Genomic DNA, 15,442 nt, shown 5'->3' with positions numbered 1-15,442 from the left:
GTTTTAGGATGGGTTCCTATGCCCCTCATACAGAAAATAAGTTCACAGTTAATAAATCTTTCAAAAATTAAGAAAGTATAATGAAATACTACAAAAAACATTTGTTTTCAAAACTAATCACGCGTTTAAATTCTATAGACCTCGGTGCACAATTAACCAAATCCCTCGTTAAAGGCCGTATTCTGAAAATCACCCTGATGTCCACATTAATATCCATACATGGTAATACAATTCACCATATATCGAATAAATAAATAAATTCTGGTACTATTGATTCATTAAGAGTCCATATACAGGTCCGCCTTCCGAAATCCACAAATTTACAACCAAATATAAGATTTGGTTAAATATTAGTAATATAAATGCAATGTAATTAGTAATTAGAATGAACTAAATTCATAAAAAATTAAAGAAAATTATAAATTTCAGCACATAAATTGCAATGGCATAGTGATAATTACATGAATTTATTACAATTATACTCAGATATGTTGCATTTCATTCACAAACAAATTTAATAGGTTAATTTGTTCAAAATTTTTCTATGAATTTAATATATTTTAAAAGAAAATTTAGACGTAACCGACACCTTGCTGTTACAAAATTCATAAACAGAAAATAAATGTGTATTTACGTCTTTTTTCTTTTTCTTGTAAAGTTGAAACCATTGGATCTATAGCTACGAAATTTTCAGAGATGATGCTAAAAGACCTAAATTATCGATTTCTATAAAAAAAACGAAAATCGAAAATCAAGTCGCTTACGTCCATTTTGCAAAAAGGGCTCGATATAATATGTATATAAAATGGAGATTTACAATTTCAGACAATCAGTAAATTAGTAAAAAGTTGGCATTTAAACCAATAAAAAATTAACTATTTAAGCAAATTTCAACCATTATATGAAGAAATTTATTAAGACGGATAAATAACTTTGATGATAAAATGCAGAATACACTTAATTGTTTACTGCGTGAGTATAATAAAAATCGAGAAGTTTCTCAAACGTTCTCAAAACGGACTTTATTTATCGCAACATAAGGGTTGTTGTCGCTACCCGAGAATTTATGCTGCTGGGGTTTTTCACTAACTGTAATTAAAGCAGGAGCTCAATGTCTCAATGTCCTGAACACTATTTATACTTGATAGTCCTGGACATACAATGTTGTATTGATGTAGATGCATTATATATTCAAAGGTCAATTTATCCCTCCTATGGCAACTTCCATATACCTAACGAATCAATAATATCTTCAGATCTGTATAAGTTTGTTTTCTTATGATATATTAATGTACATATCTATACTAAAAAGTGCAAATATTTTATTAAGTAATTCACAATATTTCGCAAAATGAAATTTTTCAACTAAATCTATATATATGTATAAAAATGAATGTGTGTTTGTTTGTACGTTTGAATGTTATAGACTACAAAACAGCTGAACCGATTTTCTTGAAATTTCCACAGCGTATTCCTGTATGTGTGGAATAGGTAATAGGCTACTTTTTATTATGAAATTTCAAGTGGGCGAGGTGCCACGCCCATATTAGAAAATATTAAATCCGTATATTTGAGATAATATAACAGTTAGAGTCCTTAAATTTTGTCTGAGCCACTTTAGTGTCAATATGATTATTTAGGACAAAAAGTAGGCGGACTAGCATTAGGGGGCGTGGCACATCCCACATAAATTAAAAACAAAAATTCGTTTATCTTAGAAACAATTACAGTTAGAATCTTAAAATTTTGCACAAATAACTTTAACATCCATGTTAACATTTTGGGAAATAAATTGGCGGACTACCCATGAGGGGAGCGGCACCTCCCATATTAATTAAATGCAAAAATTCGTTTATCTGGGAAACTAATAGAACTAAATTCTTCAACTTTTGCACTAAGAACTTAAATATTCGTCTGAACATTTTGGATGAAAAAGATCGGACTTCCATCTGGGGGGCTTGGAGCCCCCATATGAATTAAATAGAAAAATTCGTATATCTGAGAAACTATTAGAGCTAGAATCTTCAAATTTTACTTGAAGAACTTTGACATTCATCTGAACAATTAGAGTATAACGGGCGGACTTTCAATGGGGGCTTGGTACCTCCCATATTAATTAAATACAAAATTTCGTTTATCTGGGAAACTAATAGAACTAGATTCTTCAAATTTTGCACAAATTACTTTAATATTCATCTAAACATTTTGAAGAAAAAAGGGCGGGCTTTTATCTTTGGGGCTTGAAACCCCCACATGAATTTAATAGAAAAATTCTTATATCTGAGAAACTATTAGATGTAGAATCTTTAAATATTACATGGAGTACTTTGACATTAATGTGAACATTTAGGGAATAATTGGCGGACTTTAAATGGGGGACTTGGCGCTTCCCATATTAATTAAATACAAAAATTCATTTATCTGGGAAACTGATAGAACTAGATTCTTCAAATTTTGCATAAATTACTTTAATATTCAACTGAACATTTTGGGGGAAAACGAGCGGACTTTCATATGGGGTCGTGGAGCCCCCATATGAATTAATTAGAAAAAATCGTATATCTTAGAAACTATTAGAGTTAGAATCTTCAAATTTTACTTGAAAAACTTTGACATTCATCTGAACAATTAGAGTATAACGGGCGGACTTTCAATGGGGATCTTGACAACTCCCATATGACTTAAATATAAAATTTCGTTTATCTGAGAAACTAATAGAACTAGATTCTTCAAATTTTGCAGAAATTACTTCAATAATCATCTGAATATTTTGGAGGAAAAAGATCGGACTTTCATCTGGGGAGCTTGAAGCCCCCACATGAATGAAATAGAATAATTGTATATCTGGAAACTACTAGAACTAGAATCTTAAAATTTTACATAAAAAACTCTGACATTTATGTGAACATTTAGAGAATAACGGGCGAGCTTTCAATTGGGGGCTTGGCACTACATAAATGAATTAAATACAAAATTTCGTATATCTTGGAAGCTATATTATTCAAATTTTCCATAGATAGATAGAAATTGGCGAACTTTCAGTAATTTGCTTGGCATCTCTAATATGTAACATATTGTAAATCTAGAGAACTATTGCAGTTAGAATCTTCAAAATCGTTAAGTGGGTTTTTTATTTATACTGCTTTTAGGGTAGCAAAGCACACTGGGTAAAGCTAGTATTATAATATTTTAAAGATTTCCAAACATTTCGGTTAACCGGTTTAACCGGTTTTTTATACTCAGTTAACCGACAAACCGGTTTTCTAGAAATGGTCAATTTAAGGTTAACCGAAAAACCGGTTTTTCCAAAAATCGGTTTATTATAAACACTAATTAGGATACATTGAGGTGATTAAAATTGTGTTGCAGACATGCATAAGATAACATTCTTCAAACATTTTAAGGGAATATTATCAGGACCTAGTGAATTAGATTTTACAATAGAAAAATGGTATTGAAGGTCAACTCTTTCAATACATCTAAAAGTGAATCCTGTGTTCGAAAATGAAGCAAAATCAATGTTCTCAGACTGTTATACAAAGTAATTATTAAAGGTATCAGGATCATGGTAATCCAAAGGATTGAAATCTTTCCCACCAATCCTACTATTAAGAATCTTCCACATTCCTCTATTATCACAACTATCAAATCTTGAATACCAGTATTCAGCATTATATCTTCTCATAATTTTCTTCATACTGTTTCTATATATACAGTAAGTCTTCCAAGATCTAGAATCCGAATTCTCTTTGTATACCCAATATATTTCTACCCTCATATTTCTAGCATCATTAACATCCTTAAAATTACAGAAATTAATGTCATCCTCAATTTTTTTCACCTTAGTATTTATCAAATTGTAAAATATTCGTAATTGATTGTTCGTATAATTCGTACATTGAAAAATTTCTCTAACTAGATTTGCCCTTGAAGGACAAAAAGGGTTATTATTAAATTCACCCAAAATAACAGAAGTTCCATATCTACTACAAAAATCACTCAAAGTACCTTCTAAACCATCAAAATTTCCATGTGGTGAATAAACAACGCCCACCAGAACACCTCTATACCCACATCTTACCTCCACAAAAAGCCTTTCAAAATAGTTTGGATCTGAATTTTGTAATATTTCCCTCACACGCAAACAAACTTTTACATATCGAGGGACTATATTCAATAGTCTCCACCAGTCATTTTCATGAAAATAAGATTTTGAAGGCAAAATATCCAGCAAAATATCCCGCATCAGTGAAATACATTTCAAATAAAACAAATTTTTTTTTTTTTGCAATTTTATAGCAATTTTTAAATTTCTCTATCTTAAAAAAAGAAAAATTCTGAATGCAAAACTCTCCATCTTATCCAAAAATTGCTTCAAACTCTATTATTTTCGCTCATTATGATACTTATTTGATAAATTTGATTGCCGTGTTTAACCATATAACATTGATTTTGGACCAAAACCTTATAATGTGTTACTTTTTCAACAATTTGGTTTTTATTACTTCATTATATTACATAAATTATAATATTTATTGCTATTATATTAAATCAAATAAAAAATTTATGCTTCTATGAAAAACTCTATATCTGAAGGTTGTAAAAAAAAATTGTAGAAAAAAAAGCTTTATCTGATAAAATTTGTGAATAATTTTGCAAATTATGCAAAATTTTAAATTCTTTTTATATAACGTTTTAGAATATGGTCGTAAAAATGTATTGTAGAAGAAAAAATTCAAAAATCTTCAGGAACTAGCAAAATAAACAGTTTTATTGCTCTCCTGAAAACTTGTATTATTTTAGATAGAGACTATTGAATATACTCCCTCGATATATTGCTGTGCCACCACCCCTCATATTGTTATGTCTATCATTTCAAATTACATTATAATTTGGGATACAAATAGATCCATCCGATATATATGATTTCAGCCAAGTTTCAGAGATAGCAATAATGTCCATGATAGATGAATTTAGACTTAGAAAATATATATTTATATACGCTTGTAAATGATAACAGCATACTGAAAAATATTTTTTTACATTTTAGTAATCATTTAAAAATAGAGCATTATTGCTGTCTCTTGGCTGAAATCATATATCGTACATCTCGCAGCTTATCCATCTGTTCCTTAGCATGTCCAATTACGGAGCACCCGGTCAACATAAAACTGGTCTAGGGATTGGATAAGAGTTTCAGGGTGCACGTTATTGAAGGCGCCTTCGATGTCAATGCATACCGCCAGTGTATATAGTTTGCTATCAAAGGATGCACCTATGCAGTGGACAACTTCTTTTAAAGCGGTTTCCACCGATCGTCCCTTTACATAAGCATAAATTTCGGGTATACTGCTTTTAACCATAATATCAACTATCCGTTCCAAGGTTTTAAGTAGGAAGGACGTAAGACTTATCGGTCGATAAGACTTATGTGTCGAATAGCCTTGCATCCTGCCATTTAATGGGAGTATATGTGAATTTCAAGCATGCAGTGAATATCTGAGACAGATGTACGGAAACCAGTCCCGCCTCCATCTGTAAGAGTGCCAGGAAAATGCCATCCGGCCCTGCAGCTTTAAAGGGACCAAAGCTCTTGATTGCCCCTTTAACCATATCAGATGTAATTACAATTTCCGTGTTAGCCCCCCCCCCTTCCTGCAATATCGGTTCATCTATGTTATTCGATATACCGGGTGGAAAATGAGAGTCCATTAGGAGTTTCATTGTCTCCTCCATATCCACCAGCCTCCTGCCCGTATCATCGACCATAGATTCTGGTTGAACATGAGTTTTGGATAGGAATTTTTTATATCTTCGATACATCATTTACTACGATACTCATCCCAGTATACTGCTGTCTTTTTACGCCGTGCCCGGTTAAATAATTTGCGAAGAGTCTTACCAAGGTTCCGGATCTCCCCTCGTGTCCTCGAACGATTCAACCAAGGCACTGGTATGCATTTCTACTTTGGCGTCTATGTCCGCTTTATTTCGACATGGAAAAGTGTCCTGACATAAACGGTTCTTTAGTAAGGAACCGAACATTGTCCAATTAGTTTTAGACTTATTCCGAAACTTTATCGGCTTTGGTGGCGGCCGTAGTATTTTGAATCATATGTAACAATGGTCAGAAAAGGAATGCTCGTCCGAAACTCTCCAATCCTGAATTTCGTTTATAAGCTCTTCCTAACATATAGTTATATCTTATACTTCTTCTCTGATTCTATTGACGAAGGTAGCTTTATTACCTAAGTTTGATGTGATCAAGTCTTTAGTATTAAGGAAATCCATAAGGGCTTGTCCCCTGCGATTGGTGTTTGTACTACCCCAAGCTACATGGTGGGAGTTGGCATCACAACCTATTACAATTTTCTTATTTTTCCTTTGTGCCTCTTCGACCAGTTTCCTCAGCTTTGACGTTGGTGGTAGTGTTGGAGAATCGAAAGGCAGGTAAACATATGCAAGGTATATGTTGCCACGACCTTGCTTCAGCACCGTTGCATCCGATGTGGATAATCCTGTAGAGAGGAGAAAACATAACTTCTTCTGACATAAGATACATGTTTTCGGTCGAGACCCTGTATCAGCGTAGAAAAGTTGGAAATTTAGGTGATTTAATCCAGAAACCTTGTTGCGTCCAAGATTCCTGGATTAAAGCTATATATATCTTACCTGTGTTAATTTTAGCCATCAGAGCGTTGGTAGCCGTCTCGCTATTTTGCTTACGCAGTTTACGACAGGTATAACAAAGTTTTCCGGCTAGTGGTGTCAAATGATCGTTCAAAAAGATTCTCTTTTGGATGTTTGTATCAATAACCTCCGAAAGTTTTAAAGTTCTGGTTTTAAAGTAGTTGATCATGATGGCATCTCTTTTGAACATGGAGTTTAATTTTACCAACATAGAATTCCCATTATTAATGAAGAAACAAAAATTAATGTCACTTTCAATTAAATTGACGTTCAATTGTTTAAAGATGTTTTGAACTGCATTTATTACATTGGGTTGATTTTTGAGTAAACCGTTTATAATGATGTCACATCGATTTAAGCTTTTCTGGAGTATATCGTTTTGATTCTTCACCATTTCAATCGTATTTTGATGTATTTTACACTGATTTTCAATATTAGTAAATTTATTTGTAGTTGTAATACCCAGGTTTGAAATCATTTGATTGCATTTGTTGACGTTAGCTTTTAATTCGTTGAGCTGATTGTTTAACTCTCGTTTAACTTTCACCAAAAAAGTATCAAACTTTTCTTGTACACCTTGTAGCCCTTTTTTCAATTCTTCACGAAGGGAGATATCCCCATCATCACCACCTGATAAAAAGTTTTCCTTGCAGGGGCAGTTATTAAATCCAAGCGCTTTATTTTTAATTAGTACTAAATTACTAGCTTTTGTTAACTTTTTATTTTTTTAATGCAATTGATAGCTTCAACCCAAAACAATATCTATTTAAGGTTATATAAGATATGTTAAGGAAAAGTTTTTATATTAGGGAAAATGTAAACAATAACTATAGTTTTCCAAATTACACAACCTCAAAATTTGTTTAAAGTTCAAAATATTACAATTTTAAATATATATTTAAAAGTTTTAAAATAAATTGTAAATAAGATTACGCCGACCACGATTTTTATATCTGATCAATACTGTGATGCCAGATTTACTCAGATCTCTGAAACTACACAGTTAATTTAAATATTTTTTATTTATTATTAAATTGAAAATAGTATATTTTAATAAAAACGCTACAAAATTATTGGTAATTAAACCATATTCATTGTACATGCTACTGAAATGCATGAAAATTTCAATTTTCGGTGTAGAATATTTAAGTAACTTTGACACACTTATTTTTGACAAAATATTATTCTTTCCGAAAACAAATCATGGCTTTCCCTTAATGAAATATTCTTCTACAGAATTGCATCATTACATTTATAAAAATTAACTGTCGAAAAATATACATACTTTTTTCCAAAAAATACCACTGTGCGCCGTACGCACTTATAACTTGTATAAAGACAATGTTCCTAAAGAATGTCTTATGTGTAACATGAGTACTATATAATAAAAATTTTTAAATAATTCAAAAGTGTACTTACAAGATTTTGGAGGGTCCATGTTGTCCAAATAGTCACAATTATCCTTTCGAAATCCTGATATTGAAGATTCCATACAACTTACATCGGATATGGGCTACAATAAATAAAATATAATCAAGACATTATATTTGTATTAATTTAAGTACAGTTTATGCAAATCTGAATTCCGTTTTTATATGAAAATGGAATTCACATGAAAAAATAAAGTATGTATTCACAAATTTCCATTAATTTTGAATCAGGATTGGATGTAATTATTACTTTAATTCAGAGGAGCTCAAGATTGTAATTATTACTTTAATTCAGAGGAGCTCAAGATTGCCATTTCATAGCACGCGAGATATTGTAAGAAAATTCTGCTGACGCTAAGTTGATACACATTAGGGATGCCAAACGGGAATTACTGATTTCCGAAAATCCCGGGATTTGAAAGTACCGAAAACCGGGATTTTAAAAAATGAAATCCCGGGGAATTTCAGGATTTTAAAATCCCGAATTTTTAAGTGTTTTTCCGCTATTTTATATATTATAAAGTGTTAAATAAGAGAATTTTAAAAGTTTTTGGTCTTAAGATGACTCTACTAACTTACAAGCTGAAATAGCAAAAATAAAAAGGGCAATTAATTGGCATGGATACTATCGGATATATAATAATAGCAAGTAAGAAATTATAAGCGGGCGAGGCCGACCATATAACACCAGTTATGAGAGTAAAATGTGATTTAGTTTTCATAATAAATCATTTAACCGTCTTGTCTATACCCGAGAAAAATTACGTACATCAATACCCAACATACCCGGGTATGTCATATAATTTATATGGCTATTTCATCTTTTTATACATTTCTAGTGTATAATTCATATAATTGTTACAACTAATTTAATAAAACGTCTGTATATATATATTAAATAGTTTAGTCATAAATTATTAAATTTTAGCAATTTTTTTAAGTTTTCTTATTGCTTTCCTATTAACAAAAATATCATATGCAAAAAACCTAAAGAAAAACGCCTTCATAACGTATAATGTACATTATGCAGAATTTGACTTTGTAAAATTTTGACTTCAAGAAGCTTTTACTCAGTGACCGGGAAAGATAATTGAACAAAACTTTTTATATATTATTTATTAAGGTGTATAAAATCGATTAGCATTAAAGAAATTGTTTCTGCTTTCGTAAGTAGAGAACTTTTTTTGCAAAAAAAGATTGCTAAGTCATGGTCAAAAATTAAAATTTTTAAATTTAAACTTAAATATTTTTGTTTATATGAGAATAAAATTATTATAATTAGCATAATTTTACTTTACTATGTCATATACAATAAAAAAATTATTTCATCAAAATCGGCCCATATTTGTTAATGTTACAGGGTCCACAAATATATCACATTCAAATTTATGAATAAAGACACATGACTCTGTATTTGAAACTAAATTTGTTGTTTAGTTAAAATTTTTTCATAAGATACAAGAATATATATAATTCTAATAATAAAACATAAAATTTATAATGAAACTTAATTTTTGTCCGATAACTGACATATAATTTGTATACATACCGGGGTATGATGGGTATTGATACACGAGGTAAAAATAGAAAATCGGTCACAAATCGGTTTAATATGTATATATCTAACAAAATTCAAATTTTCAAATTTTAAGCCGATACGATATATAGATCTCGAGATATATCACTTCAGAAATGAAAAACATACGCGGGTATGTGGGTATTGACATAACGGTTAAGTTGATTTAAACCTCGCCTCCGATATATTTTGGCAATTTATTGTTAAAAAACTATTTTTCTGAAATATGCTTCATATGAGTCGATCATCATAAAATTTGGAGGACGAATTTACGATTACATAAAATGTATTTATGCGGCACTTCTCTTTTTAAGCGAATTGTGGACACAAAATTCTTTTTTAAAGCTGTGCATTGTATGGAGACTAGGATCAAAAGAGGCCCGATCATTTCAAAATTCATCAGGGTATTTAAGGACAGTATAAAACAAAAGCCCTACTCCGGAGAGACCCATCCTCATGTATGGTATAAAAAGGGCAATACATAGGCATAGATACTATCGGATGTAGCCTCGTATGGATCCTCATTACACATACTATCTAAATATTAGGTTTCAACAAATTGTAAATTTGGATATCATGGGTATTATTTTATATTTATAAGATATAAGAAGCTTTTGCTCAGAAGAAGGTTTTTATTCTACTATTCAGTACCTGGGATGGGAATATTTTTATTCTAAGTACTTTGAATTAATTTGGTTTTCTTTTCACAAAATGCTTATTGGAAAGTAAACACCTACTAAGTGTATTCATATTGCAATATGAAATAGAAAATGTTATTTTTGTCGGTATATTATTAATGTTTTTTTGAATTTTTTATATTTTTCGGGAATTAGAAATCCCGAAAATCCCGGGATCTCGATATCGGGATTCCACAGACATTTCGACCACTTAAAATTTTCATCCCTTTTGATTTATAACTCGAAACACACATTCTATTCTTAATTGCGGTTTCTATGGCGTATAAATTGGATCCTTAACTCATTCGGTTCATATTTTATGGGCCTCTAAAATAGGGCAACTCGGATATTTTTGCTCAAAATTAGAAATGTTGATGACTGAATAACTTTGCAACCTGTTATCCGAATTTAACAAATAATGTTTCGTTCGACAGGTCTTCGATCACTCGTTTTTGACATTTCATTAAAATTATATGAAGTCCTGTCGCAAGGACCATATAGTGAAAAATGTCCTTTATCCTTGAATATCTTAAAAAAGGATATTTTGTTTTTCTTAATTTTTATGGCAAATAGATAAACTTATTGTTATTGCTATATAAAAATTTTAGAATGGGATCCTAATGGGCTTGGAAGTTATAGGAGTTCTCATATAGCTACATTTAGAATTTCCATGGGAAATGAGTGCTTTTTATACATTTTAACACATTAATAGTCTAGTAAATTAAGATTTTAATGCTGAATAAAGTAAAAATTACCACAGACCATCTGAAATCATGTCTTCTATAATTGAAATATTGGAGGTCATAGGTCAAAATAATCAATTTTTTTGAAATATTTCCTTTTTCATACATCCTACGGATTTAGGAGTCATTACAGAATTTGATTCTCCAATTTACGCCATTTTTCCTATCAGTTTTGGAGTTATAGTCATTTTTCGTTCATTTAAGATATGTTTTTCTAACCTCAATATATTTTGGACTACAAAAGTAATTGTGATAACTTTATGTACAGCCAATAGTAATAACAGCATATCATTATTTAATTATACTTTTCGCGCCAGTTGCTCTCTGACCCATAGTGCGATCTCTTCTAATGTAAATTTGCTGTAATTATGAATCGAAATTAATGAAACTTAGTACATATAATATAACTGATCAAAGCTTTAAACCAACCAAAATTTATTGATATCGGAGCAAGTTTTCATATAGTAAAATTCATACGGAATAAACTGCATAGTTAAATGCAATATAAATACTGTGAAAAAAACGTTCATGTTATATGTATATATGAACCGATATTTGTTAAAATCTTTACTTTATTCGGCATTAAAACCTTAATTTACTAGACTATTAATGTGTTAAAATGAATAAAAAGTACTCATTTCCCATGGAAATTGTAAATGTAGCTATATAAAAACTCCTATAACTGACAAGCCCATTAGGATCCCATTCTAAAATTTTTACATTGCAATAACAATAAGTTTATCTATTTGCCATAAAAAAATTAAGAAAAACAAAATATCATTTTTTAAGATATTCAAGGATAAAGGACATTTTTCACTATATGGTCCTTGCGACAGGACTTCATGTAATTTTAATGAAATGTTAAAAACGAGTGATCGAAGACCTGTCGAACGAAACATTATTTGTTAAATTCGGATAACTGGTTCCAAAGTTATTCAGTCATCAACATTTCTAATTTTGAACAAAAATAACCGAGATGCCCTATTTTAGAGGCCCATAAAATGTGAACCAAATGAGTTAAGGATCCAATTTATACGCCGTAGAAACCGCATTAAGGAGTAGAATATATGCTTCTGATTAAAAAAAATCTAAGGGGACAAAAATTTAAAATAGCGTTTTTTGGTTGATTTACTTTGAAATTACCCGTATACTTTTATTTTGAATTGAATTCTGTTCTCTGCTGCTTTACCAACACAAATAAAACTGTGGTAGTATGTGTTTGGGCACCACTGCTTTAATTCATTACAGGGTCAATTACAATTATTAATTATAATTAATTACAGGTAATCAATGCCAAAAATAATGATTATTTTCAAAGTTACTTTTTAAACAATTACAATTAAAGTACAGTAAACACCCGAAAACATTAACACTTTTTAAGAATTTTGTTAGATTTTCGTTACTTTTTAAGCTGTTTATTTTAATTTGGGAGAGTTCACTTGTTTGAAGATTTTACAACGTTCTTTTTTCATACTTGTACAGGTACTCATTGACCTGTGATGATAAAAGCAAAACCACAACTTGTTGACCCATTTAAAGAAAAATTAAGAACAAAATTGAAAGAACTCTCTCTATGTGAAGACCAACTTTATAATGCTGACGAGTTTGTAATGGAAGCAGCTGCCAGATAAAGCATACGTATTATCATTGGAGAAAAGTGCTACAGGAGCAAAGATAGAGAAACAGCGATTAACTTTCATGGGCTGTTTGAATGCGACGGGAACATACAAACTTAAACTACTGGTAATTGGAAAATCTAAGAATGCTTCAAAAATTTTACATGTCCAGTGAATTATAAATTATTTAAGACATCATGGATGACAAGTACTATTTTTTATGATTGGTTTAATCAATGTTTTGATAAGGAGGTATACATTTAAAATAAATGATGAACTGATATATTTAAAACAAATTTTGCTTTCAATTTGTCAATGTTTTTGCTACCAATGTCATTAATTCAGCCAATGGACCAATATATATTTAAAATCACAAAATTATATTACAAAAAGAGCCTCTTGACATTAATCGCTGGAAAAAAGATATGTTAGATACTATTAAAATGTTATCTTTAAAAGATGCAATTAATTTAAACTCAGTAATTTTTCATCCAAAATTATCAATATACGTCAAAATAATGTCTGTAGACAAGTCATATCGGTTTAGTTTTGTGCGTGAAAGGTTTATGAAAAGTAATTTTCTGAAGAGGACTTTATATGGACTGACTGAAATTATATATAAAGATGAAAGATGCAATGAAACTTGTTTGTGTTGGGTTTCATTGCAATACTGGTATTTGATTTGCTGCCAAATAAATATTTTCTCATTGTTTCATCAATGTGAAGACCACAAGTCAAATAATTTACATCATTTTGGCAAAATAATTATTTGATCTTGCAAACCAAATGTAAGATCCAACAGCGTCAAATAACAGCTGTTCTTTGTTTATTTTCTGAAAAAGAGTGTTATCACCTCATACAAAAATGTACCTAAATAGTCGATAAAATAACTGGTTTTATTTTATTTTTTATAAAATAGATATCTGAGACAAAGTAGTTGTGACATTTAATAGAAATTTAAGCAATTGCCTAAATTAAAGATAATTATTATTTTTGTTGTTTATTTTGTTATAAATTGGTTGACAACAACATACAAATTTTCGAACAAAAAAGTAGGATTTTGATTTTTTTTCAACAAGTATTAAATTTGACGTATATTTTCTTAATTATTTATCCGATTTTAATTTTAGTCCCCAATATTTTATTTAAAGTATTACATTTTTAACGTGAGGATGATGACATCAAACAACGTCCTTTAGTCAAGGATAAAAAATTTACCTTCCATTTTCTTTATTTCTTCACATAAGACTGCTTATTGTGTACTCAACAATATATAAGATATAGAAATGGAGAATTTCAAATTCCGTATTTACATGAAGAATGTGTGTACCGAATTTCATCGAAATCGGAGAGTGTAAAGTATAAAACCTGCTCGAAAATTGTTGAAATGCCCCTCTAGTTTATAGTAAATTTAGTCTATAGTCTAGTCTAAAGTCTAGTCTAAAGTCTAATCTAAAGTCTAATCTAAAGTCTAGTCTATAGTCTTGTCTATAGTCTAGTATATAGTCTAGTCTATAGTCTACACCATTTTTAAGTGAAATTGAGGACATTACATATTAAATCGAGAAAAATCCACATGATATTGAGAATTTTTATTTCATATTAAGAAAATTCCAATTAAAATTGTGGTTTTCAATTTGAAATTGAGAAAATTCTGAATCGAATTTAGAATTTTAATTTAAAATTGGGAAAAATCCAAATAAATTTTACGTTGATGTTGAGAAAATTCTAAATTAAATTGAGAATTTAAATTGAGAGAATTCTAAATAAAATTAAGGACTTCCATTTTATATTGAGAAAATTTCAATTGAATTTGAGGTTTTCAGTTTCAAATTGAGAATATTCTAAATGAAAATGGGAATTTCCATTTGAAATTTAGAAAAGTACAATTGAAATGGAAAATTTTGAATTGAAATTGAGAAAATTCCAATTGAATTTGGGGAACTTTCAAATGAAATTGAGAAAATTACAAATGATTTTCAGAAAATTTTAATTTTTAATTTGAAAATAAATATATATGTACATATATATGTATGTAGTGCAATACATGAATGCTCCGTGAAAGCTTAAAATTTGAACATTTTGACAATCATTTCGAAAAATTCTGCGAAACTTTTTATACTTTATACTGGGATCTGAACTTTTAACCTAATCAGCGGGAAATTCAGACCACATTTTAATATTTTGGTGGATTAACATTGGAATTTCTTTATTATTTGTTTTTTTTTAAATGTGTTATATAAATAAAAGGTTCTCAATTTCATTTGAAATTTTCTTAATTTCATTTAAAATTTTCTCAACTTCATTTGAAACTTTCCCAATTTTAATTAGAGTTTTCTTAATTTAAATTCCAAAATTCTCAATGTGGGGAGCTTGAAGCCCCCACATGAATGAAATAGAAAAATTCGTATACCTGAGAAACTATTAGAGCTAGAATCTTCAAATTTTACATGAAGAACTTTTTTTATTATTCAAGATAGAAACTGGCGAACTCGCAATAGTTTGCTTGACATCTCTCATATGTAACGTATTATAAATCTGGAAAACTATTGTGGTTAGAATCTTCAAAATCGTTAAGTGGGATTTTTATTTATACATATTCCTTCTAGGGTAGCAAAGCACACTGAGTATAGCTAGTATATTAATAATATAATAACAATTCTCAATAATTTTAAATTTTATAGATAATTTAATGAAATAATTTATAATT

At 29.8% G+C, this 15,442-nt stretch overlaps 1 protein-coding gene across 4 annotated transcripts in view; it reads right to left on the bottom strand.

The window, feature by feature from the left end:
• LOC119612092 (disco-interacting protein 2) overlaps positions 1 to 15,442 on the bottom strand; it is a 291,223-nt gene that overhangs the window by 181,756 nt on the left and 94,025 nt on the right. For all 4 annotated transcript variants that reach the window (XM_037967842.1, XM_037967835.1, XM_037967819.1 and 1 more), the window contains one exon: positions 8,110 to 8,203. In XM_037967842.1, coding sequence (XP_037823770.1) covers positions 8,110 to 8,203 — 94 coding nt within the window. The remainder of the gene's footprint in view (positions 1 to 8,109; positions 8,204 to 15,442) is intronic.

The sequence above is a fragment of the Lucilia sericata genome, unplaced genomic scaffold, assembly GCF_015586225.1.
Source record: "Lucilia sericata isolate MDLA Ls3-8-SP2 unplaced genomic scaffold, ASM1558622v1 Contig000033F_arrow, whole genome shotgun sequence".
Classification (NCBI taxonomy): domain Eukaryota; kingdom Metazoa; phylum Arthropoda; class Insecta; order Diptera; family Calliphoridae; genus Lucilia; species Lucilia sericata.
The sequence above is the reverse complement of the archived record's forward strand: the minus strand, read 5'-3'. Positions and strand labels throughout refer to the sequence as shown.